This window comes from Hyperolius riggenbachi, chromosome 8 (assembly GCF_040937935.1).
Source record: "Hyperolius riggenbachi isolate aHypRig1 chromosome 8, aHypRig1.pri, whole genome shotgun sequence".
Taxonomy (NCBI): Eukaryota; Metazoa; Chordata; class Amphibia; order Anura; family Hyperoliidae; genus Hyperolius; species Hyperolius riggenbachi.
The window spans coordinates 4,370,007-4,397,198 of NC_090653.1; the positions used below are offsets into that span (position 1 = coordinate 4,370,007).

The 27,192-nt window shown below is 52.0% G+C and overlaps 1 protein-coding gene across 4 annotated transcripts in view; it reads left to right on the top strand.

Moving 5' to 3' along the window:
* DIAPH2 (diaphanous related formin 2) overlaps positions 1-27,192 on the top strand; it is a 1,596,586-nt gene that overhangs the window by 632,458 nt on the left and 936,936 nt on the right. For all 4 annotated transcript variants that reach the window (XM_068249979.1, XM_068249980.1, XM_068249981.1 and 1 more), the window contains one exon: positions 20,951-21,065. In XM_068249979.1, the coding sequence (XP_068106080.1) occupies positions 20,951-21,065 (115 nt within the window). The remainder of the gene's footprint in view (positions 1-20,950; positions 21,066-27,192) is intronic.

Consider the following 27,192-nt stretch of genomic DNA (forward strand, 5'->3'; position numbering starts at 1 on the left):
GCCCTAGGCCGAGGCCTTGCCTGAAATCCGACCATGATTCCCAGCACTGCCACTCATCACGTCACCCCTTCTCTGCCTGTCTCCTGTGACTCTCTACTCTTAGTAAGGGTCGGTCCACACTAGATGCGGTTGCAGAACGCAATCCGCAGTCCGGGCTCTAGTTTTCTAAAACCGGAACGCAAACGGATCCGTGCTGCCCTTTTCCTGCATACGTTTCAGATCCGTTTGTGTTTTACAGAAGCGATCCCCCCTTTGTCTGTGGGTGGGGAGGGGGCCGCGGCATGCTGGAGGGCATAGCAGCCAGGAAAGGGGGCAGCGGTGGGGAGAAGGATCGGACCTCCACCCCTCCCTCACCTGGGTCCCCTCTTCCGCGCTCCCCCTCCAGCTAGTTTCTTCTAAAATCCATCCAGCGACCTGCGGAGAACTCACTTACTTCCTTGCGTTCCACCTCTGCCCGCGTCACTTCCTGCCTCTGTGCTTCAGTGGGCGGCATTGCAGGAAGTGACGCGGCGAGCGGTGGAACAAGGAAGTGAGTGAGTTCTCCTGGATCGCCCACGGATCCGTTTTTGAAGTGGGTGAAGACGGCCGCTATTTTTACCTGTCCTGTCACTATACTCACCTGTCATGTGAAGTGTCCTGTCACTATACTCACCTGTCCTGTCACTATACTCACCTGTCATGTGAAGTGTCCTGTCACTATACTCACCTGTCCTGTCACTATACTCACCTCACCTGTCCTGTCACTATACTCACCTGTCCTGTCACTATACTCACCTGTCATGTGAAGTGTCCAGTCACTATACTCACCTGTCCTGTCACTATACTCACCTGTCCTGTCACTATACTCACCTGTCATGTGAAGTGTCCAGTCACTATACTCACCTGTCCTGTCACTATACTCACCTGTTGTATAGGTAATATGACTGTAATATGCCCGTTGGAGGGGTACTAAAGGGCTGTTTCACACTAGCCCTAGTTTTTCCGTGATTGCGCTGCCCTTGTGATTCCAAAAGCTCTGCATGCAGCATTTCAGGAGCGATTATTATTCCCGGACGAGAATTACAAATGTGACGATTCTGCCACAGTTATTTCAGTGTCAAACAGCCCTTATAGAGCACAAACGTATCGGTCTGTTTCACACTGGATTGTGATCGGAAATTGGGTTTGCAAACAAGCTGTGTTGCCTACAGTGCGCACTTTGCGATTTGGCAGGCGATTAAAAAAACAATTGCAAAATGCAGAAAATCGGTTGCAATCTGGAACAGCCCTTGCGGAGCGCACAGTCTATTTTCAGGATGAGTTTCGAGTTGTGAAATGAAATGAAATGGCCCAAGTCAGGATTTCCCTCTGGAAGTTCAAAGTCAGGAGCCCAGATACCAGTCGCTTCATGTCCAGCTCACAATCTATAGCTCACTCTGTGCCCCGCTCCCCATCAGCCTCAGCAGCAGGATGATGCAATCCAAACATTAGTGGCTCCACCCACAGAGCTGGAAACCACACCCCTGTACCACTCTGCTTCTGGTCATGTGATCAAAAGTGTAAGACAGGATTGTTAGCCACAGTAGCCTCCTATCACACATAAAAGGTAACATCTGAGCTTGTTGATTTTGTGTTGCAGATCTTTGCCTGGAGACGGGCGTCTTAGGCTTGCCGATTCGGGTTGCCATCAGTCTGTTTGTCAGCCATTAACGTAGGTTTAAATGAAGAGAACATTTAGCATTTTCTGCAGCCTCGGCATGTATCGCCGTTCCCCTCTGAGTTCCGCCAGGCTTGTCTGTCTTATCGTTTTCTCTCCGTGATGGAACGCTGCTGATGGAACGCCGTCAGACTTGTAATCCTGCGCGGGCCTCAGATGGCAGATGAGTCCGTAAAAATCGCTAATTAAATGCAACCAGCTTCCAAATATGCATAAAAAAGTGCTGATTTCTGTTGTGCTATATTAAGACATGCAATCTCCGGGTGTGGCAGCCGGATCACACGCCAAATGCATGTCACGTTCCGCGCCGCCATATTCCACTCCGACACGACAGCAGGAGATGCAGCGATTTACCTCCATGCTACAAATCAGGAATGGACCAGCAAATACTGCTGAGGTCTATTAAAGTGGAGATCCAGCTAATGAGATCATTACATATTCTGCCATATGGAACATTCCAGAATATCATTAGCACCACCATAACTGCTTCTTCCTTACACCTCCTCCATGTAACACAGTAACTTGTTTCTCAGTCACATACAATGGCCCTCTGACCACTATTCAGCCTGCTGGAGGCTCAAACAGTAATGCTCAGTGCCACGCCTACTGTCCTAGGGCGAGTGTACAAACTGACATCACTTCCTGCTGGAAATAGGGGCGGGGTTTGCCTTGTCTGAGAACTAGGCTTGCTAAACACCAGCAGTTCTGGATGCTAGCTTGGCTTTCAGGGGCATAAAGAGATAATTTGCATATTCAGTCGCAGTGCATTGTGGGTAACCACAGATATTCACTTATTGCTGGATTGTTGTAAATTCCTTCTGTTTTAAGAAGGCAAACTAACCTTGTCTGAGAAGCAGCTCTGATTACTGAAATGAAGCAGACTAGAGAGGAGGGAGAGGACAGATCTAGCAGTCAGCTGAAGGGGGGAAAGGCAGATCTGTGATCTCTCATTCTGTTCCCTATTATCCTGTCATGGCTCACTGATATATTGTCACTAGCAACAGTGAGAAACTTCAACCAAAACTGGCATGCCTTCCCCCACTGTAACAAAATGCAGCACAACTGATCACCTCACAGTGAGAGAGACACCCAGCCACGCCTATCATATCGTACAGGAAATAGAATGTCACTGAGAACTTCGGCCCAGCCCACATAGAGAGAGCAGGTAAGCTTACTATCAGGGAATACAGATCATGTGGTTCCCGCCATCTCCCTCACAGACAGCAGTAAAAACACGACCGCTTTACAAACCTTCTCCCACGTTCCATTACAATAAACCACATGCAGATTTCTGGCCGGGGTTTCTCTTTAAGTCACATTGCACTGCAGTCCTCAGATATCGCAGCCAGCCCGGCTTCAATCACACCAATTCATCGCAGAGGTTGTTTTTCCATTTTATTTTTGTGTTGCCAAGAAAAATAACATTGACCCCGGAGGTGCGGCGGAGAGACGCAGGCAGGGGGAGTCTGAAATGGAGGCCAGCCGAGGGGTCGCGAGTATTACAATATGTAAATATTTCTTCACGCCGTCTTATCCGCTCACCGCTCTGAAGATACAAATTCCAGCGCAGATACAAATTCCAGCGCAGATACAATGCAAATCTGGGTGTCTGCCTGTTGGGGGGGGTAATTATTCACATTTATTTTTCTCTGCTCAGAAAATCTTGTTCCTCGCATACATTAAGGAGGGCCTCCGTCTGGTAGAATACACCTGCCCACCCTCACACCCGCTCCTCAGTTACACAGTCAGTGGATGTCGGGAACACCGCCTGTAGTGTTCTGGTTATTCAGTGTAGCTGTCAGTTGTTTTGAGTCCATGAGTAGAGGGTGGTGGTCATTGAAATGGTAATGATTCCAAGTTGATTTAAAGATTATGCTAATATTATGCAAATAGTTGTCACTTGGAAATGGACCAATGAAATGCAGCAGCTGTTTGTCAACGCCTCCTTTCTGCCATGAGTAGAGGTAGGTTTTGAAGTGAGGGAGCTCCAGAGAGCAATCTAATGACAGGCTGGACAGGGTGGGCAAGGGAGAAAGAAAAGTGTGTGTGTGTGTGTGTGTGTGTATGTGTGTGTGTGTGTGTGTGTATGTGTGTGTGTGCACAGTGTGTGTGCGGGGGAAAGGGGGGGGGGGGGGTCTAAGAGCAACTCATACAGAGAATGACCAGCAGTGGACAGTACAATGAGATGGTGATCCTGTCTATTGGCCGGATTTCTGGCAAGGCCACATAGGCCATGGCCTAGGGCACCAGTTAAACAAGGGGCAGCCTGCACGCAGTGCGCTTTTCTTGCACATTAAGTGTCCAAACAAAACCAGCTGCACTTTTCGCACCAGCTAGCAGCTACCTGTGCTGTGCTGCAGGCACCTGCAATCATTTAATCAAGAGTGTGTAATTAGCAAGCATCCAGACCTGGTCCAATGACAAAGCAGCAGCTGCGGGTGGGTATGGAAGGCTGGGTCTGTGCAGCATGTGGTGTGGGGGGTGGAAGGACCCAGCGCATAGTAGAGAATACAGAAAGGTAGTCTATCACAGTCCCCATTTCCTAGTTATTGAATGGCCAGTGGTGGTCCATGGCATCAGGGGCGTAACAATAGACCCTGCAAGGGATGCCTCCGCAGGGGGGCCCAGACGCCATAGGGGGCCCATGAGGGGAAACGTTTGAGAGACTGACAGCTAAGGGCATGGAGAAAAAAAGTATTCTGCTCTCACAGCATTGTTATATTGACTGCATGTGTCCAGCACACAGATAAGGACTCATACACACTTTGGAATTTGTACACTGTCCCTGCTCCCTAGGGTTCGTAAAAAACATCTGTCTCTCACTGCAGCAAAGTTCTAAAGACTTGACAAAGACTTTACAACTTTTTTTCAAAATGTGACTCCTTTGTAGCCTTTCCCTTTCAGCAGAAAGATTCCTAGATTCTTATCACACCAGCTAATGACTTTATGGCCTCTGAATACTTTTACAAGGCAATGGAGTGGAGATTGATGTCTGACTGTCACTGCCTCATTGAGAGCTTGTTGTCTCATAAGATCCCCTAATAAGAGTATCAATCAGTGACATTCTGAATGTTTTGCCAAAGTTACAGTGATACTATAGCTTACGTTCAGCATGTCATTGTTGTTCCTCCATATAGCATGTGCTCTCATGTAGTAAAATAATAAGGCTGTGTGTATCTATGTATGTACTGGGAACAGGGAGGGACTTGTCGGCTGCAAGGGGCTGGAGGAAGCCCTGGGTAAGTAGATCTAGGGGTAGCATAGATTGCCTGACGTTTTATTTAAAGGAGAACTGAAGTAAGAGGTATACGGAGGCTGCCATATTTATTTCCTTTTAAGCAATACCAGTTGCCTGGCAGCCCTGCTGGTCTATTTCTCTGCAGTAGTATCTGAATAACAACAATAACAATAACAATAATATTTATATAGCGCTTTTCTCCCTGGGGACTCAAAGCGCTGTGACCCTGCATTATGCAGTCTCAAAGGCTCGGGAAAAGAGGTGAGTTTTTAGCCTTTTTTTAAAGCTGTCCAGAGAAGGAGCCTCTCGTACTGATTGTGGAAGTGAGTTCCATAGAGTAGGGGCTGCATAGGAAAAGGCCCGAGCACCAAATGTTAAGTGTATCCTGGGAATAACCAGCTTCATCTTGTTGGCAGAGCGGAGGGTGCGTGGAGGGGCATAAAGTTCCAATAGATCCGCTATGTATTTGGGTCCCATGTGGTGTAGAGCCTTGAATGTCAGCAGGCAGATCTTAAAATTGATTCTCCATTTTACTGGCAACCAGTGAAGAGTTTGCAGTACTGGGGTGATGTGTGAGCTGCGGGGGCATTGCAGTACTGGGGTGATGTGTGAGCTGCGGGGTGCATTGCAGTACTGGGGTGATGTGTGAGCTGCGGGGGGCATTGTAGTACTGGGGTGATGTGTGAGCTGCGGGGGGCATTGCAGTACTGGGGTGATGTGTGAGCTGCGGGGGGCATTGCAGTACTGGGGAGATGTGTGAGCTGCGGGGGGCATTGCAGTACTGGGGTGATGTGTGAGCTGCGGGGGGCATTGCAGTACTGGGGTGATGTGTGAGCTGCGGGGGGCATTGCAGTACGGGGGGGGATGTGTGAGCTGCGGGGGGCATTGCAGTACTGGGGTGATGTGTGAGCTGCGGGGGGCATTGCAGTACTGGGGTGATGTGTGAGCTGCGGGGGGCATTGCAGTACTGGGGAGATGTGTGAGCTGCAGGGGGCATTGCAGTACTGGGGTGATGTGTGAGCTGCGGGGGGCATTGCAGTACTGGGGTGATGTGTGAGCTGCGGGGGGCATTGCAGTACTGGGGTGATGTGTGAGCTGCGGGGGCATTGCAGTACTGGGGTGATGTGTGAGCTGCGGGGGGCACTGCAGTACTGGGGTGATGTATGAGCTGCGGGGGGCATTGCAGTACTGGGGTGATGTGTGAGCTGCGGGGGGCATTGCAGTACTGGGGTGATGTGTGAGCTGCGGGGGGCATTGCAGTACTGGGGTGATGTGTGAGCTGCGGGGGGCATTGCAGTACTGGGGAGATGTGTGAGCTGCGGGGGGCATTGCAGTACTGGGGTGATGTGTGAGCTGCGGGGGGCATTGCAGTACTGGGGAGATGTGTGAGCTGCGGGGGGCATTGCAGTACTGGGGTGATGTGTGAGCTGCGGGGGGCATTGCAGTACTGGGGTGATGTGTGAGCTGCGGGGGGCATTGCAGTACTGGGGTGATGTGTGAGCTGCGGGGGGCATTGCAGTACTGGGGAGATGTGTGAGCTGCGGGGGGCATTGCAGTACTGGGGTGATGTGTGAGCTGCGGGGGGCATTGCAGTACTGGGGTGATGTGTGAGCTGCGGGGGGCATTGCAGTACTGGGGTGATGTGTGAGCTGCGGGGGGCATTGCAGTACTGGGGAGATGTGTGAGCTGCGGGGGGCATTGCAGTACTGGGGTGATGTGTGAGCTGCGGGGGGCATTGCAGTACTGGGGTGATGTGTGAGCTGCGGGGGGCATTGCAGTACTGGGGTGATGTGTGAGCTGCGGGGGGCATTGCAGTACTGGGGTGATGTGTGAGCTGCGGGGGGCATTGCAGTACTGGGGTGATGTGTGAGCTGCGGGGGGCATTGGCTAGGAGTCTGGCTGCAGCATTCTGTACTAGCTGTAAGGGGCGCAGAGCCTTATCTGTAGATCCGATGAACAGGGCGTTGCAGTCATGGGCGTCCGCAGAAAATTTTCCAGGGGGGGGCGGCACAAATGGGGGGGGTCGGAGTCATGTGGCGCGAGTAGCGCGCTGCGCCAAAAAATGGCCGTGGCCATGAACCACAATGTGGGTGTGGTCACAGGTGGAGCCAAATTTACATGAACTTAGCAATGGTGGGACAGTAGACTAGGGCTATGGTAGGGATTAGATTGCGAGTGCCTCCGACACAGGTGCCCCCCCAGTTTAGGTAGTGACAGGGAAACTTAAGCCATGCCCCCTGTGTGGCATTAAGCCACACCCCAGATGTTGCAGGAGAGTGCCAGTGGGTGGGAGAGGGTGACAATGGGCAGGAGGGGGGTGCCAGTGGGTAGGAGTAGGGTGCCCATGTGTGGGGCGGGCAGTAGAAAGGCAGAGAGAGAGAGAGACTGCAGAGAGACACAGCTGAGAGGGAGAGTGACAGCTGAGAAGCAGAGAGAGAGACAGCAAAGAGAGAGAGAGCAGAAAGGCAGAGAGGGACAGCAGGGGGGCAGAGAGAGAGAGAGAGTAAAAAGAGATAAAAAGAGACAGCAGATAGAGAGACAGCAGAAAGACAGAGAGAGAGAGCAGAAAGGCAGAAAGAGAGAGCAGAAAGGCAGAAAGACAGACAGACACAGCAGAAAGGCAGAGAGAGAGAGAGTGCGAGCAGAAAGTCAGAGAGAGAGAGAGACAGCAGAAAGGCAGAGAGAGAGAGCAAGCAGAAAGGCAGAGAGAGAGAGAGAGACAGCAGAAAGGCAGAGAGAGAGAGAGACAGCAGAATGGCAGAGAGAGAGAGAGACAGCAGAATGGCAGAGAGAGAGAGAGTGAGCAGAAAGGCAGAGAGAGAGAGAGTGAGCAGAAAGGCAGAGAGAGAGAGAGAGACAGCAGAATGGCAGAGAGAGAGAGAGAGAGAGACTGCAGAAAGGCAGAGATAGAGACAACAGAAAGGCACAGAGAGCAGAAAGGCAGAGAGAGAGAGAGAGAGAGAGAGAGACAGCATAGACACAGAGAGAGAGAGAGAGAGAGAGACAGCAGAAAAGCAGAGAGAGAGCGCAGAAAGGCAGAGAGAGAGAGAGAGAGAGACAGCAGAAAGGCAGAGAGAGAGACAGCAGAATGGCAGAGAGAGAGAGAGGCAGCAGAATGGCAGAGAGAGAGAGAGAGACAGCAGAAAGGCAGAGAGAGAGAGAGAGAGCAGAAAGGCAGAGAGAGAGACAGCAGAAATGCAGATAGAGACAGCAGAGAGAGAGCTAGGAGAGAGACAGCAGATGGCACAGAGAGAGCAGAAAGGCAGAGAGAGAGAGAGCATAGACACAGAGAGAGAGAGACAGCAGAGAGAGAGACAGCAGAAAGGCAGAGATAGACAGCAGAGAGAGAGGAGAGAGAGAGAGCAGAAAGTCAGAGAGAGAGACAGCAGAAAGGCATAGAGAGAGAGAGAGAGACAGCATAGACGCAGAGAGAGCGGAGAGAGAGAGAGACAGCATAGACGCAGAGAGAGCGGAGAGAGAGAGAGACAGCAGAAAAGCAGAGAGAGCGCGCAGAAAGGCAGAGAGAGAGAGCAGAAAGGCAGAGAGAGAGAGAGTAGAAAGGCAGAGAGAGAGAGAGAGCAGAGAGAGAAAGAGTTGAGAGGCAGAGAAAGAGAGACAGCAGAAAGGCAGAGTGAAAGAGACAGCAGAAAGAAAGAGACAGCAGAAAGGCAGAGAGAGAGAGTGACAGCAGAACTGGACATCAGAAAGGCAGAGAGAGAATAGTTGCCCCCAGTATAGCTATTATAGTTGACCCCAGTATAGTTAGTATAGTTGCCCCCAGTATAGCTAGTATAGTTGCCCCCTGTGTAGGTAGTGTAGTTGCCCCAGTATTAGTATAGTTGCCCCCAGTATAACTAGTATAGTTGCCCCCAGTGTAGGTAGTATAGTCACCCCCAGTATAGCTAGTATAGTTGCCCCCAGTGTAGGTAGTATAACCGCCCCCAGTGTAGGTAGTATAAATGCCCCCAGTATAGCAGAGTTTCCCCCAGTATGGGGGAAGCTTGGAAGGAGAGACAGCGGCAGGGAGGGGGGCAAGACCCCCCCCACCTCCCTCACCTGGGTCCCCTCCTTCCGGCGCTTCCTTCCCCCCCTCCAAATTAGCGGCGGCAAACAGAATCGAGCATCAGTGGGTGGAGAGGAACTGCCCGCCTTCTTCCTGCATTCCAAGCGATGGCGCGCAGTCTCATCGTCATGTGACACTGGTCTCCGACTTCTCCACCGCTCACTGTGCTTCCGCTAATCAGGTAGCACAGTGCAGTGGAGAAGGCGATGACCAGTGTCACGTGATGATGGCGCTGCGTACCATAGCCTAGAATGCAGGAAAAAAGGTAAGTAATTCCTCTCCGCCCGCTGATGCCCGCTTCTGTTTGCCGCTGCTAATTTGGAGGGGGGGAAGCGCCAGAAGGAGGGGACCCAGGTGAGGGAGGTGGGGGGGTCTGTCCCCCTCTCAGTTGCTGTCCCTGCTGCCCCTCCTTTGTTTTGCTTCCTCCTCCTGCGGGTTCGGGTGGCTGGGGGGGGGGGGGGCAGCAGCTAGCTAGGGAGGGGCGCATGCCCCATTTTGCCCAATGTGCGGATGCCCATGGTTGCAGTAGTCTAGGCGGGAGGATACAAATGCATGAACCAGGGCAGGTAGGTCTTCAGCTGGGATAAGGTGTTTGATTTTCGCTATATTTCTTAGATGGAAGAAGGAAGACTTGACAACAGCTGATATCTGCTGTCTGAGTTTTAGATTTCCATCCAGGATCACCCCAAGGTTTCGCACAGAGTCTTTATACTGTACAGTATCTCCCCCAATTGCTAGTTTGAGGTGGTGAGCGTTTTGAACTTTATCCATCATGTGTGGACCACCTACCGCCAACACCTCTGTTTTGTCAGAGTTCAGCCTCAGCCAGCTGGTGTTCATCCAATTTTGTAAATCCACTAGACACGCATTTATGGATGCTGATGGGTCTTGGGTGCCAGGCTTGAAGGACAGATACAGTTGTGTGTCATCTGCATAACCAGAAACAAGCATGCAGCTAGTCTTGTCAGATCTGACTTTAAAGTCTTAAACACCTGATCTGCTGCATGCTTGTTCAGGGGCTATGGCTAATAGTATTAGAGGCAGAGGATCAGCAGGGCTGCCAGGCAACTGGTATTGCTTAAAAGGAAATAAACATGGCAGCCTCCATATACCTCTCTCTTCAGTTCTAAGTGTTTTTATCTGCATGGGGAAAACACATTGGTCCTCAGTTTTCCTGTGCAGAAAGCGAGGGGGGTGGGGGGCCCCATCCAAAGTTTTGCAGGGGGGCCCAGTGATGTCTAGTTACGCCCCTGCATGGCATGTTAACATGGAGACAGCAGCGGGTACAGGACTCCTTTTTACTTGTTGCCGACTCCACCCACTGTCCAATTGTGAGCCAGTTTTGACTACGTGGGTGTGGTGGATGGTTCACACACCACGCCCATCACCTGCAGATCACTGTTTGATTGACCATTGTCCCCGTGTGACGTGATTGGTTCATGGAGACCTCGGCACTTGCAATAGTGGGCACCGGCAGTTTGGTGCAATTTGCGTCAACCAAAAAAATTGGGGAGGGGAGGGAGTGGGGAGAGAGGTGGTAAGATATTGTTTGGTTAGGGGCACCTGGTAATAGTCGGCCTTGGGCGGCAAGAAGTACAAATCCGGCCCTGCCGCTAGCGATGTACAGCACCAGTCACCATAAACTCCTCTTGCTGGGATTCCCATGCCCGGTATTTGGTCTTGTGTGAGCAATTGGCAAGATCTCCCGGCACTGCAGTGGATTCCCCGCTGACCTCCTCACCAGTGGGCTTCTTCTGCCTGGACGGACCTCACATCCTCAGAAAACTGGCAGAAATGTTGATATCCAGGAACAAGCAGTATCCAGCGATTGCCTCCAACCAGAAGCACCATGTGGGGGCGCCACAGAACTGAAGGGCACACTGATAGCTTGTATGCAAATATAATACAAATTATATGCAGCTTGCTTGGAACTAGTCAGAGGTCATGATAATCATTAGGGAAAATAATGTTACTATTGGCGAACCAAGGCTGTGGTGAATAAATTCTCTAGTCCCAAGAGCTTAAAGAGACTCCGTAACAAAAATTGCATCCTGTTTTTTATCATCCTGCAAGTTCCAAAAGCTATTCTAATGTGTTCTGGTTTACTGCAGCACTTTCTACTAGCACTGTCTCTGTAATAAATCAACTTATCTCTCTCTTGTCGTACTTGTCTGCCTGTGCCTGGAAGGCTGCCAAGTTCTTCAGTGTTGTGGTTCTGTGATGCATCTCCCCCCTCCAGGCCCCTCTCTGCACACTGCCTGTGTATTATTTAGATTAGAGCAGCTTCTCTCTTCTCTCTTATCTTTTACAAGCTGGATAAATCGTCCTCTGAGCTGGCTGGGCTTTCACATACTGAAGAATTACATACAGTCAGAGCTGTCTGCACTCTGCAGGAAGAAACAGCCTGACATTTCAGTGGAAGATAGCTGCAGGGGGAAAGAAACACACAAATGATCTCTTGAGATTCAAAAGGAAGGGTGTATACAGCCTGCTTGTGTATGGATGTATTTTCTATGTGTGGACATACTGTACATCAACCTACTTCCTGTTTTGGTGGCCATTTTGTTTGTTTATAAACAAACTTTTCAAAACTGTTTTTAACCACTTTTAATGCGGCGAGGAGCAGCGAAATTGTGACAGAGGGGAATAGGAGATGTCCCCTAACGCACTGGTATGTTTACTTTTGTGCGATTTTAACAATACAGATTCTCTTTAACAAGGACCCGAGGTAAAGCGAAAGTAGACACTGGGCTCAGGGGAGGAGCTGTGACTACAGGGGGAGAGAGGGAACAAACGGTCAACAAAAATCTTACAGAACATCACCCAGAATAGGCAGGACACAACTAGGCCACAAAACTTCAAAAATATCTCTAAAGGACATTCATGCTGTCCAAAGTGAAACTGGTTTTATTTTCTTCCCTCGAGGTTGACTGATGTTCATGGCTCACCTGAAGGAGATTCTTCTTCTTCAACAGAAATGATGTGTTTAATTTAATCGCATCATTTTACTTGGCTGAAGATGGGCCTAATTTAAGACATGTAATCGTCTCGAACACGAGGGGACATGAAATACGCGTGACGCCTCCATATATTTTATGTCTCTTCATGTCTCTCAAGGTCAACCTTCCACCGCTCTCCGCGAGAAATCGTGTTAACAGACCAAATTTTACACCATTTAAAAAACGGTGCAACGCTTTACTCATTAATGAAGATGTCGCGGAAACGTCAGGACTCCTGTTGGGGATGAAAGAAGGAAATTACCCATAATCCTCCTGACATTAATAGATTCCATTATATCATGTTCCACCTCTGCTGTCTGGCCTATAGGTTGCGATGTTCTTGGTTAGCCAAGGTTATCGTGTCAGGGGGGCCTACAAGGTGAAGCGTGAATGTTTGATGGGGCTGGATGTATGCATAATATACGGTATCTACATCACAAGCCAAGGCCTTCCATGAACACATCCATGAGAGACCATCCGACAGTGATCTATGGGCTTTGTGTGACAGACCTGAGTACCTGTCCCATCTGATGAGGATTTACTGCTAAGTGATAGCTCTGAGGGCCTCCTATTCCAGGCGGTGGGTTTAAGCAGAGCTCCGGAACTAATGGCGACTCTGAGGAACAATCCAAGCATCTAACCTTATCTTTTTATACTATATCAGTAATGTTATCTTTCAAATGCATCATCAAGCAAGTGCTTCAAAAAGTCATTCAAAATTCGGACAAGATGAGTTTTGGTTACAGCTTTCTGGATAGAAAGATTCCGTTCTGAGGGCGGGGCTCCCTTACAGACCACAGGCCATGTAGTACAGTCAGTGGGCGGGACACTCTTACAGACCACAGGCCATGTAGTACAGTCAGTGGGCGGGACACTCTTACAGACCACAGGCCATGCAGTACATTCAGTGGGTGGGGCTCCCTTACAGACCACAGGCCATGCAGTACAGTCAGTGGGCGGGGCACTCTTACAGACCACAGGCCACAGGTCATGCAGTACAGTCAGTGGGCGGGACACTCTTACAGACCACAGGCCATGCAGTACAGTCAGTGGGCGGGGCACTCTTACAGACCACAGGCCATGCTGTACAGTCAGTGGGCAGGGCTCTCTTACAGACCACAGGCCATGCAGTACTGTCAGTGGGCGGGACACTCTTACAGACCACAGGCCATGCAGTACAGTCAGTGGGCGGGGCACTATTACAGACCACAGGCCATGCAGTACAGTCAGTGGGCGGAGCACTCTTACAGACCACAGGCCATGCAGTACAGTCAGTGGGCGGGGCACTCTTACAGACCACAGGCCATGCAGTAGAGTCAGTAGGCGGGGCACTCTTACAGACCACAGGCCATGCAGTACAGTCAGTGGGCGGGACACTCTTACAGACCACAGACCATGCAGTACAGTCAGTGGGCGGGACACTCTTACAGACCACAGGCCATGCAGTACAGTCAGTGGGCGGGACACTCTTACAGAGCATAGACCATGCAGTACAGTCAGTGGGCGGGGCTCCCTTACAGACCACAGTCAGTGGGCAGGGCTCTCTTACAGACCACAGTCAGTGGGCAGGGCTCTCTTACAGAACACAGTCAGTGGGCAGGGCTCTCTTACAGACCACAGTCAGTGGGCAGGGCTCTCTTACAGAACACAGTCAGTGGGCGGGGCTCTCTTACAGACCACAGGCAATGCAGTACAGTCAGTGGGCGGGACACTCTTACAGACCACAGGCCATGCAGTACAGTCAGTAGGCGGACACTCTTACAGACCACAGGCCATGCAGTACAGTCAGTGAGCGGGGCACTCTTACAGACCACAGGCCATGCAGTACAGTCAGTGGGCGGGGCTCTCTTACAGACCACAGGCCATGCAGTACAGTCAGTGGGCGGGACACTCTTACAGACCGCAGGTCATGCAGTACAGTCAGTGGGCGGGTCTCTCTTACAGACCACAGGTTATGCAATACAGTCAGTGGGCGGGGCACTCTTACAGACCACAGGTCATGCAGTACAGTCAGTGGGCGGGACAATCTTACAGACCACAGGTCATGCAGTACAGTCAGTGGGCGGGGCACTCTTACAGACCACAGGCCATGCAGTACAGTCAGTGGGCGGGGCACTCTTACAGACCACAGGCCTTGCAGTACAGTCAGTGGGCGAGGCTCTCTTACAGACCACAGGCCATGCAGTACAGTCAGTGGGCGGGACACTCTTACAGACCACAGGCCATGCAGTACAGTCAGTGGGCGGGGCACTCTTACAGACCACAGGCCATGCAGTACAGTCAGTGGGCGGGGCACTCTTACAGACCACAGGTTATGCAATACAGTCTGTGGGCGGGACACTCTTACAGATCACAGGCCATGCAGTACAGTCAGTGGGCGGGACACTCTTACAGACCACAGGCCATGCAGTACAGTCAGTGGGCGGGGCACTCTTACAGACCACAGGCCATGCAGTACAGTCAGTGGGCGGGACACTCTTACAGACCACAGGTTATGAAATACAGTCAGTGGGCGGGACACTCTTACAGATCACAGGCCATGCAGTACAGTCAGTGGGCGATGCACTCTTACAGACCACAGACCATGCAGTACAGTCAGTGGGTGGGACACTCTTACAGACCGCAGGTCATGCAGTACAGCCAGTGGGCGGGAAACTCTTACAGACCACAGGCCATGCAGTACAGTCAGTGGGCAGGACACTCTTATAGACCACAGGCCATGCAGTACAGTCAGTGGGCGGGGCACTATTACAGATCACAGGCCATGCAGTACAGTCAGTGGGCGGGGCACTCTTACAGACCACAGACCATGCAGTACAGTCAGTGGGCGGGGCACTCTTACAGACCACAGGCCATGCAGTACAGTCAGTGGGCGGGAAACTCTTACAGACCACAGGCCATGCAGTACAGTCAGTGGGCGGGGCACTATTACAGACCACAGGCCATGCAGTACAGTCAGTGGGCGGGGCACTCTTACAGACCACAGGTCATGCAGTACAGTCAGTGGGCGGGACACTCTTACAAACCACAGGCCATGCAGTACAGTCAGTGGGCGGGACACTCTTACAGACCGCAGGTCATGCAGTACAGTCAGTGGGCGGGAAACTCTTACAGACCACAGGCCATGCAGTACAGTCAGTGGGCGGGACACTCTTATAGACCACAGGCCATGCAGTACAGTCAGTGGGCGGGATACTCTTACAGACCACAGGCCATGCAGTACAGTCAGTGGGCGGGGCTCTCTTACAGACCACAGGCCATGCAGTACAGTCAGTGGGCGGGACACTCTTACAGACCACAGGCCATGCAGTACAGTCAGTGGGCGGGATACTCTTACAGACCACAGGCCATGCAGTACAGTCAGTGGGCGGGGCACTTTTACAGACCACAGGCCATGCAGTACAGTCAGTGGGTGGGGCACTCTTACAGACCAGTCAGTGGGTGGGGCACTATTACAGACCACAGGCCATGCAGTACAGTCAGTGGGCGGGACACTCTTACAGACCACAGACCATGCAGTACAGTCAGTGGGCGGGAAACTCTTACAGACCACAGGCCATGCAGTACAGTCAGTGGGCAGGACACTCTTATAGACCACAGGCCATGCAGTACAGTCAGTGGGCGGGATACTCTTACAGACCACAGGCCATGCAGTACAGTCAGTGGGCAGGGCTCTCTTACAGACCACAGGCCATGCAGTACAGTCAGTGGGTGGGACACTCTTACAGACCACAGGCCATGCAGTACAGTCAGTGGGCGGGATACTCTTACAGACCACAGGCCATGCAGTACAGTCAGTGGGCGGGGCACTTTTACAGACCACAGGCCATGCAGTACAGTCAGTGGGTGGGGCACTCTTACAGACCAGTCAGTGGGTGGGGCACTATTACAGACCACAGGCCATGCAGTACAGTCAGTGGGCGGGACACTCTTACAGACCACAGACCATGCAGTACAGTCAGTGGGCGGGGCACTCTTACAGACCACAGGCCATGCAGTACAGTCAGTGGGCGGGACACTCTTACAGACCACAGTCAGTGGACGGGGCACTCTTAAAGACCACAGGCCATGCAGTACAGTCAGTGGGCGGGACACTCTTACAGACTACAGGCCATGCAGTACAGTCAGTGGGCGGGGCACTCTTACAGACTACAGGCCATGCAGTACAGTCAGTGGGCGGGACACTCTTACAGACTACAGGCCATGCAGTACAGTCAGTGGGCGGGACACTCTTACAGACTACAGGCCATGCAGTACAGTCAGTGGGCGGGACACTCTTACAGACCACAGGCCATGCAGTACAGTCAGTGGGTGGGTCTCTCTTACAGACCACAGGCCATGCAGTACAGTCAGTGGGCGGGGCACTTTTACAGACCACAGGCCATGCAGTACAGTCAGTGGGCGAGGCTCTCTTACAGACCACAGGTCATGCAGTACAGTCAGTGGGCGGGACACTCTTACAAACCACAGGCCATGCAGTACAGTCAGTGGGCGGGATACTCTTACAGACCACAGGCCATGCAGTACAGTCAGTGGGCGGGGCTCTCTTACAGACTACAGGCCATGCAGTACAGTCAGTGGGCGGGACACTCTTACAGACCACAGGCCATGCAGTGCAGTCAGTGGGTGGGTCTCTCTTACAGACCACAGGCCATGCAGTACAGTCAGTGGGCGGGGCACTTTTACAGACCGCAGGCCATGCAGTACAGTCAGTGGGCGAGGCTCTCTTACAGACCACAGGTCATGCAGTACAGTCAGTGGGCGGGACACTCTTACAGACCACAGGCCATGCAGTACAGTCAGTGGGCGGGGCTCTCTTACAGACCACAGGCCATGCAGTACAGTCAGTGGGCGGGACACTCTTACAGACCACAGGCCATGCAGTACAGTCAGTGGGCGGGATACTCTTACAGACCACAGGCCATGCAGTACAGTCAGTGGGCGGGGCTCCCTTACAGACCACAGGCCATGCAGTACAGTCAGTGGGTGGGACACTCTTACAGACCACAGGCCATGCAGTACAGTCAGTGGGCGGGAAACTCTTACAGACCACAGGCCATGCAGTACAGTCAGTGGGCGGGACACTCTTATAGACCACAGGCCATGCAGTACAGTCAGTGGGCGGGATACTCTTACAGACCACAGGCCATGCAGTACAGTCAGTGGGCGGGGCTCTCTTACAGACCACAGGCCATGCAGTACAGTCAGTGGGCGGGACACTCTTACAGACCACAGGCCATGCAGTACAGTCAGTGGGCGGGGCACTTTTACAGACCACAGGCCATGCAGTACAGTCAGTGGGTGGGGCACTGTTACAGACCAGTCAGTGGGTGGGGCACTATTACAGACCTCAGGCCATGCAGTACAGTCAGTGGGCGGGACACTCTTACAGACCACAGACCATGCAGTACAGTCAGTGGGCGGGAAACTCTTACAGACCACAGGCCATGCAGTACAGTCAGTGGGCGGGACACTCTTATAGACCACAGGCCATGCAGTACAGTCAGTGGGCGGGATACTCTTACAGACCACAGGCCATGCAGTACAGTCAGTGGGCGGGGCTCTCTTACAGACCACAGGCCATGCAGTACAGTCAGTGGGCGGGACACTCTTACAGACCACAGGCCATGCAGTACAGTCAGTGGGCGGGATACTCTTACAGACCACAGGCCATGCAGTACAGTCAGTGGGCGGGGCTTTTTACAGACCACAGGCCATGCAGTACGGTCAGTGGGTGGGGCACTCTTACAGACCAGTCAGTGGGTGGGGCACTATTACAGACCACAGGCCATGCAGTACAGTCAGTGGGCGGGGCACTCTTACAGACCACAGACCATGCAGTACAATCAGTGGGCTGGGCACTCTTACAGACCACAGGCCATGCAGTACAGTCAGTGGGCGGGACACTCTTACAGACCACAGTCAGTGGACGGGGCACTCTTAAAGACCACAGGCCATGCAGTACAGTCAGTGGGCGGGACACTCTTACAGACTACAGGCCATGCAGTACAGTCAGTGGGTGGGTCTCTCTTACAGACCACAGGCCATGCAGTACAGTCAGTGGGCGAGGCTCTCTTACAGACCACAGGCCATGCAGTACAGTCAGTGGGTGGGGCACTCTTACAGACCACAGGCCATGCAGTACAGTCAGTGGGCGGGACACTCTTACAGACTACAGGCCATGCAGTACAGTCAGTGGGCGGGACACTCTTACAGACCACAGGCCATGCAGTACAGTCAGTGGGCGGGACACTCTTACAGACCACAGGCCATGCAGTACAGTCAGTGGGTGGGTCTCTCTTACAGACCACAGGCCATGCAGTACAGTCAGTGGGCGAGGCTCTCTTACAGACCACAGGCCATGCAGTACAGTCAGTGGGTGGGGCACTCTTACAGACCACAGGCCATGCAGTACAGTCAGTGGGCGGGACACTCTTACAGACCACAGGCCATGCAGTACAGTCAGTGGGCGGGTCTCTCTTACAGACCACAGGCCATGCAGTACAGTCAGTGGGCGGGACACTCTTACAGACCACAGGCCATGCAGTACAGTCAGTGGGAGGGGCACTCTTACAGGCCACAGGCCATGCAGTAGTCAGTGGGAGGGGCACTCTTACAGACCACAGGCCATGCAGTACAGTCAGTGGGCGGGTCTCTCTTACAGACCACAGGCCATGCAGTACAGTCAGTGGGAGGGGCACTCTTACAGGCCACAGGCCATGCAGTAGTCAGTGGGAGGGGCACTCTTACAGACCACAGGCCGTGCAGTACAGTCAGTGGGCGGGACACTCTTACAGACCACAGACCATGCAGTACAGTCAGTGGGCGGGACACTCTTACAGACCACAGACCATGCAGTACAGTCAGTGGGCGGGTCTCTCTTACAGACCACAGGTCATGCAGTACAGTCAGTGGGCAGGGCACTCTTACAGACCACAGTCAGTGGGTGGGGCACTCTTACAGACCACAGGCCAAGCAGTACAGTCAGTGGGCGGGGCACTCTTACATACCACAGTCAGTGGGCGGGGCACTTTTACAGACCACAGGTCATGCAGTAGTCAATGGGCGGACACTCTTACAGACCACAGTCAGTGGGCGGGGCACTCCTACAGACCACAGGCCATGCAGTACATTCAGTGGGAGGGGCACTCTTACAGACCACAGGCCATGCAGTACAGTCAGTGGGCGGGGTACTCTTACAGACCTCAGGTCATGCAGTACAGTCAGTGGACGGGACACTCTTACAGACCACAGGCCATGCAGTACAGTCAGTGGGCAGGGCACTCTTACAGACCACAGGCCATGCAGTACAGTCAGTGGGCAGGGCACTCTTACAGTCCACAGGTCATGCAGTACAGTCAGTAGGCGAGGCTCTCTTACAGACCACAGGCCATGCAGTACAGTCAGTGGGCGGGTCTCTCTTACAGACCACAGGTCATGCAGTACAGTCAGTGGGCGGGGCACTCTTACAGACCACAGACCATGCAGTAGAGTCAGTGGGCAGGTCTCTCTTACAGACCACTGGCCATGCAGTACAGTCAGTGAGCGGGACACTTACAGACCACAGGCCATGCAGTACAGTCAGTGGGCGGGTCTCTCTTACAGACCACAGGCCATGCAGTACAGTCAGTGGGCGGGGCACTCTTACAGACCACAGACCATGCAGTACAGTCAGTGGGCGGGTCTCTCTTACAGAACACAGGCCATGCAGTACAGTCAGTGGGCGGGGCACTCTTACAGACCACAGGTCATGCAGTACAGTCAGTGGGCGGGGCACTCTTACAGACCACAGACCATGCAGTAGAGTCAGTGGGCAGGTCTCTCTTACAGACCACAGGCCATGCAGTACAGTCAGTGGGCGGAGCACTCTTACAGACCACTGGCCATGCAGTACAGTCAGTGAGCGGGACACTTACAGACCACAGGCCATGCAGTACAGTCAGTGGGCGGGTCTCTCTTACAGACCACAGGCCATGCAGTACAGTCAGTGGGTGGTGCTGCAGTGCAAACATGATATAATTAAATGATGCAAGAAATGCAAAAATGTGTGCAACCATATGGAAAAATGTTACAAAAGAATGTAGATATTAATTGTAGGTCAAGGGCCAATTTTTGCATGTTAGATTGTTTTTATTGTTTTTAGTTACCCCCATGGATGCCACTGATGTTTTTCCAAAACACACAGACGGCTTAAAAAATAAATGCACAAAACTTAACTAGTGTCTACTGTACGGTTGAAAAACAAAACCAATATGACGGAACGTTCTCCAAATCACTTATCACCAGATTTTGTTCCAAACACCAATGCATTAGAGAAATTGTTTAAAAGCACCGGCCCTCCCTAAGACAGATCCCTACCCAAATCTCTGCACCCTGGGCCTCACTTGTTGTTCAGGTGAAATAGGAGCGACTCTTAGTAACTTTCTGGCACCCAGTAACCTACGGGCCCCCCGGGCCATCGGCCCTGAATCACACAACAATCCAGGGGCCCAGAGATGTGGTCAGACCAGATGTCTCTGCTGCCCCCATTCCCTAAATCTGGACCTTCACATGGCTATTACACAGGAAGTCTTCAGGCAGAAACATTCAGCAGCGATATACTGTCCTTGTGGGTCATATCACGTGGGATGACTACTGTCCCTGTGGGTCATATCACGTGGGATGACTACTGTCCCTGTGGGTCATATCACGTTGGATGACTACTGTCCCTGTGGGTCATATCACGTGGGATGACTACTGTCCCTGTGGGTCATATCACGTGGGATGACTACTGTCCCTGTGGGATGTGCGAGTCAAGGGCAATTGTCTAAAGACATTGTGTAACTATACTGCCTTATGTTGTATGTCACATAATATCATCTTTGCAGTAATCCACCTTTGACTGTTTTATACCTTTTTGGGCCTCTGTCCTGGTTTATGTTGTACTAAATGAATGTTGATGTTCCCCTCCGCAGCTGGAGCCGCAGGAGCTCGCCGAGTCCTCGTTCTGGGTGCGCGCCAAAGAAGAGAAATACGAGAACCCCCAACTCCTCTCGAGATTGTGTCAGACCTTCGCCACACACATCAGAGGTGAGACTCGTTTCTTTCCTTCAGCTTGTATCAGTCAGCTTTGTAAGACATATTGCTGGATTGTAGCCACAGGCTTCACCGATCGGGTCGGTGGTGGGGATGTTGTCCGATGTTTTTTAGTATTTGGTGGTCGTGGTGAAGATTGGACAGATGTTTCAGGTGTGTAGTGTGGGCAGAACGGTCCTTTCCACATCTGCCACTGATTACCTTTTCATCAATTTTGGTCAAGTTAATCAGGATCAGATACGCTGAAAATTTCTGGTGCGGTGTAAGGTTCCCACTAACGATCCAATTTACCTTCCAATCGACCTTATGATCCAGTAATTGCAATTGGATGGAAACACTGGGAAAGCATCGGTCGGGCCCATAAGTGGAATTAAAATGATGGCCAACCCATCAATTCTGTTTTGAGATATAATCATTCTGAAAAATGAATTGATCATCCAATCATTTGTTGTCGATTGCCCGCATTATCGGTATCCAATCCAATTGATCATAAGGTTGATTGGAAGGTAAAATTGGATTGTTAATGGGCACTTTAAGGGGGTAGCAGTGGGGGATTATTGGTCACACAATATGACACTGCATTCAGGAGTACAATGCTCATGCTTTAAGGGCCCATTCACACCTGAGCGGGAATCGCACGATTCCCGCTCACGGCAAACCGCTAGCGGTTCTGCAAGAACCGCTACACAATGTAGCGAGTGGCAGTGTTCTCACTGCCGCGGTTGCGGTTAGCGATAACCGCAACCGCGCTGCATGCAGCGGTTTGCCGGCGACGAGCGTTCAGCGATTTGCGATTGTGATTAGCGTGCATAGCACGCTAATCGCGATCGCTCCAAACCCGCCGCAGTGTCCAGTGATTTTTCCGCGCTAATCGCGGGAAAATCACTCCCGCAGAACGCCGGCGGTAATCGCCGGCGTTCTGCGGTTTTAAGTGTGAATGGGCCCTAAATGATACTCACCAGATTTCTACTTAAACCTGCAGAGATTGAGTTAGTGTGAGTGTTGGAATCGATCACTATCGATGTATTTCTGATCAGAGAACGGTGAAACCGTGCTGTAATCTACACGTGTGTGTGTGTCTGGATGTAGAGTACCTGCGGCAGGCAGTGGTCAGTCGTGCTATAATCAACACGTGTGTGACCGGCTGAAGAGTTCCTACGGCGGGCAGCGGTCAGTCGTGCTATAATCAACACGTGTGACTGGCTGAAGAGTTCCTACGGCGGGCAGCGGCCATTCGTGCTATAATCAACGTGTGTGACCAGCTGAAGAGTTCCTGCAGCGGTCAGTGGTGCTATAATCAGCACGTGTGTGTCCAGATGAAGAGTTCCTACGGCGGGCAGCGGTCAGTGGTGCTATAATCAACACGTGTGTGAGTGGCTGAAGAGTTCCTATGGCGGTCAGCGGTCAGTGGTGCTATAATCAACGTGTGTGACCGGCTGAGGAGCTTCTGCGGCGGTCAGTGGTGCTATAACCAACACATGTGTTACCGGCTGAAGAGTTCCTGCGGCGGGCAGCGGTCAGTCGTGTTATAATCAACGTGTGTGACCAGCTGAAGAGTTCCTATGGCGGGCAGCGGTCAGTCGTGCTATAATCAACACGTGTGTGACCGGCTGAAGAGTTCCTACGCGGGCAGCGGTCAGTCGTGCTATAATCGACACGTGTGTGACTGGCTGAAGAGTTCCTATGGCGGGCAGCGGTCAGTCGTGCTATAATCAACACGTGTGTGACTGGCTGAAGAGTTCCTGCGGCGGGCAGCGGTCAGTCGTGTTATAATCAACGGGTGTGACCAGCTGAATAATTCCTATGGCGGGCAGTGGTCATTTGTGCTATAATCGACATGTGTGTGACCGGCTGAAGAGTTCCTACAGCTGCAGGGTGGGTCAGTTAGGCACAACAGATGCCAGACTAATATCCCAGCACCCCTGCTATACAGTAGAAGCCATGTGACTGTGAGGAGGCGTGGCTTGTTATCAGAGGAAGTAGGCGTGGCAAGCAGTTGTTATAAGACCTCAGTCTGCTCTCAGGATATCACTGGCTCTGTCTGGAGAGGCGCACAGCTGCAGCAAGCACAGCTTCACAAAGGTTTATCAACCCTAAAACTTCATTTCCAAAGGTAACATTATAATCAACATTCTTCTTTTCATAATTCATTTTTCATTTGATTTTGGGGTTTGACGATCTTTAAAGTGCTGCAGATCTCCACACAGGTTTTTTATAATCATTTTAACATCCTGAACCATCAATTTTCTTTTTTGTCTTCACAATCTGCCTCCTTTTCTGAATTTACTGAAATGACTTCATTTTCTCAGTTTAGTTAATACGGTAACTTTGCAGGATTTATTTTTTTGAATTTTTTTCTCGGATTAATAAGCCAATTTAGCCGAACTGTCTGGCCGTCCCGAAGTCATCGGCGTGAGGAACAAAAAAAAAAGAGAAGTTTGTAACAGCAACCAACAGATTGGCCGGCGCGGCGTCCAATTAATCGCGCGCAGACTGCAAGCTCCACTGAGCAAGCGCTGCCGGCGCCTTTTTACCGGTAATTAAGTCACAGTAAAATTCAGGAATGATGACATTGGGGGAGAATATTAATAGGTTTTCCTATAGAACATGCGGATGTATAGCGCGCGGTTCCGTGCGAGGGAAACGCTGGCAATTAGTGGACGCAATTAACACAGGCGCTTATGTGAACATTCTTCAAAGTCAGCGGCAGCGAGCAACAGCGCGGCCTGATCAATAATTAGTCCGAGTCGCTTCTCTCCAGCAAAAAAAAGGAACAAAATGAAAAAAGTTTCTAAAGACTTGAGAAAGTTTATTTTATTTGGTGAGTTATCTCGTGGCGTTTGGGGTGGCCTCATGTGATAAATACAATGCTCAGATCACGCACAGATATTTATATACAATTATTAATTTGTTTCTAATCGTTTATTCGCAGCAGCAGTTTTTAAAAGATAAAATTGTTTTCAAAGCGAAAAAGAAAAGCAGACGACAGATCATCTCCTTCATGGCCTACAGCTGCCTCTGACGTCATCGCAAAAAGTTCCACAAATTACAATTGTCCCGTTAATTTTTTGCAGAAACCTCTTCCACGAAAATGGAAAAAAAATCTTTCAAAAAGACCTTATTTTGGTTTTCGGCGGTGACAATTTACATCCATCAACAGTAAATGTCATGCTGGGGTTTCCGTGTGGTCAGTACAGGGTGCATAATGACTGGCTGGGACCTCGGAGGAAGTGAGGGTGGCGGCCAATACTGCTGTATAAGGATCCCTGGCCAATGTTACTATGGTTACACTGATAAAATGTAAAATAATAATAAAAAGAATCGGGGTCCTCCCTCCCGCGCCTCATTAACCTCTTGTCCCCCATGCAGGCTGGGATAGGCAGAATATGGAGCCTGTACCGCCTGGGACTCTTCACCCTGAGCTATACCAGCCAGCATGGTCCATGGTATGGGGGCTCCGGGGGAGAAGGGCGGCCAAGCCTTCCCCTCCCTGGAGCCCTTGTCCAATCCATGGACAAGGGGCTCTCAGGCCCGGTCCTCCCATGATGCCAAGTGAGGCGACTTCCTCAGGCGACAGAAGTCTGGGGGCAGCACCAGGCAGAAACAGGAAGTGAAGAGAGTGCCTGGCCAACCTATACTGGGGGCAACTGTACTTGGCCAACCTCTACTGGGGGCAACTGTATCTGGCCAACCTATACTGGGGGCAACTGTACCTGATCAACCTATACTGGGGGCAACTGTACCTGGCCAACCTATACTGGGGGCAACTGTACCTGGCCAACCTTTACTGGGGGCAACTGTACCTGGCCAACCTATACTGGGGGCAACTGTACCTGGCCAACCTTTACTGGGGGCAACTGTACCTGGCCAACCTATACTGGGGGCAACTGTACCTGGCCAACCTATACTGGGGGCAACTGTACCTGGCCAACCTTTACTGGGGGCAACTGTACCTGGTCAACCTCTACTGGGGGCAACTGTACCTGGCTAACCTATACTGGGGCAACTGTACCTGGCTAACCTATACTGGGGGCAACTGTACCTGGCCAACCTCTACTGGGGGCAACTGTACCTGGCTACCTATACTGGGGGCAACTGTACCTGGCCAACCTATACTGGGGGCAACTGTACCTGGCCAACCTCTACTGAGGGCAACTGTACCTGGCCAACCTATACTGGGGCAACTGTACCTGGCCAACCTATACTGGGGCAACTGTACCTGGCCAACCTATACTAGGGCAACGGTACCTGGCCAACCTATACTGGGGCAACGGTACCTGGCCAACCTATACTGGGGCAACTGTACCTGGCCAACCTCTACTGGGGGCAACTGTACCTGGCCAACCTCTACTGGGGGCAACTGTACCTGGCTAACCTATACTGGGGGCAACTGTACCTGGCCAACCTATACTGGGGGCAGCTGTACCTGGCCAACCTATACTGGGGGCAACTGTACCTGGCCAACCTATACTGGGGGCAACTGTACCTGGCCAACCTATACTGGGGGCAACTGTACCTGGCCAACCTTTACTGGGGGCAACTGTACCTGGCCAACCTATACTGGGGGCAACTGTACCTGGCCAACCTATACTGGGGGCAACTGTACCTGGCCAACCTTTACTGGGGGCAACTGTACCTGGTCAACCTCTACTGGGGGCAACTGTACCTGGCTAACCTATACTGGGGCAACTGTACCTGGCTAACCTATACTGGGGGCAACTGTACCTGGCCAACCTCTACTGGGGGCAACTGTACCTGGCTACCTATACTGGGGGCAACTGTACCTGGCCAACCTATACTGGGGGCAACTGTACCTGGCCAATCTCTACTGAGGGCAACTGTACCTGGCCAACCTATACTGGGGCAACTGTACCTGGCCAACCTATACTGGGGCAACTGTACCTGGCCAACCTATACTAGGGCAACGGTACCTGGCCAACCTATACTGGGGCAACGGTACCTGGCCAACCTATACTGGGACAACTGTACCTGGCCAACCTCTACTGGGGGCAACTGTACCTGGCCAACCTCTACTGGGGGCAACTGTACCTGGCTAACCTATACTGGGGGCAACTGTACCTGGCCAACCTATACTGGGGGCAGCTGTACCTGGCCAACCTATACTGGGGGCAACTGTACCTGGCCAACCTATACTGGGGGCAACTGTACCTGGCCAACCTCTACTGGGGGCAACTGTACCTGGCCAACCTATACTGGGGGCAACTGTACCTGGCCAACCTATACTGGGGGCAACTGTACCTGGCCAACCTATACTGGGGGCAACTGTACCTGGCCAACCTTTACTGGGGGCAACTGTACCTGGCCAACCTATACTGGGGGCAACTGTACCTGGCCAACCTATACTGGGGGCAACTGTACCTGGCCAACCTTTACTGGGGGCAACTGTACCTGGTCAACCTCTACTGGGGGCAACTGTACCTGGCTAACCTATACTGGGGCAACTGTACCTGGCTAACCTATACTGGGGGCAACTGTACCTGGCCAACCTCTACTGGGGGCAACTGTACCTGGCTACCTATACTGGGGGCAACTGTACCTGGCCAACCTATACTGGGGGCAACTGTACCTGGCCAACCTCTACTGAGGGCAACTGTACCTGGCCAACCTATACTGGGGCAACTGTACCTGGCCAACCTATACTGGGGCAACTGTACCTGGCCAACCTATACTAGGGCAACGGTACCTGGCCAACCTATACTGGGGCAACGGTACCTGGCCAACCTATACTGGGGCAACTGTACCTGGCCAACCTCTACTGGGGGCAACTGTACCTGGCCAACCTCTACTGGGGGCAACTGTACCTGGCTAACCTATACTGGGGGCAACTGTACCTGGCCAACCTATACTGGGGGCAGCTGTACCTGGCCAACCTATACTGGGGGCAACTGTACCTGGCCAACCTATACTGGGGGCAACTGTACCTGGCCAACCTCTACTGGGGGCAACTGTACCTGGCCAACCTCTACTGGGGGCAACTGTACCTGGCCAACCTATACTGGGGGCAACTGTACCTGGCCAACCTATACTGGGGGCAACTGTACCTGGCCAACCTCTACTGGGGGCAACTGTACCTGGCCAACCTCTACTGGGGGCAACTGTA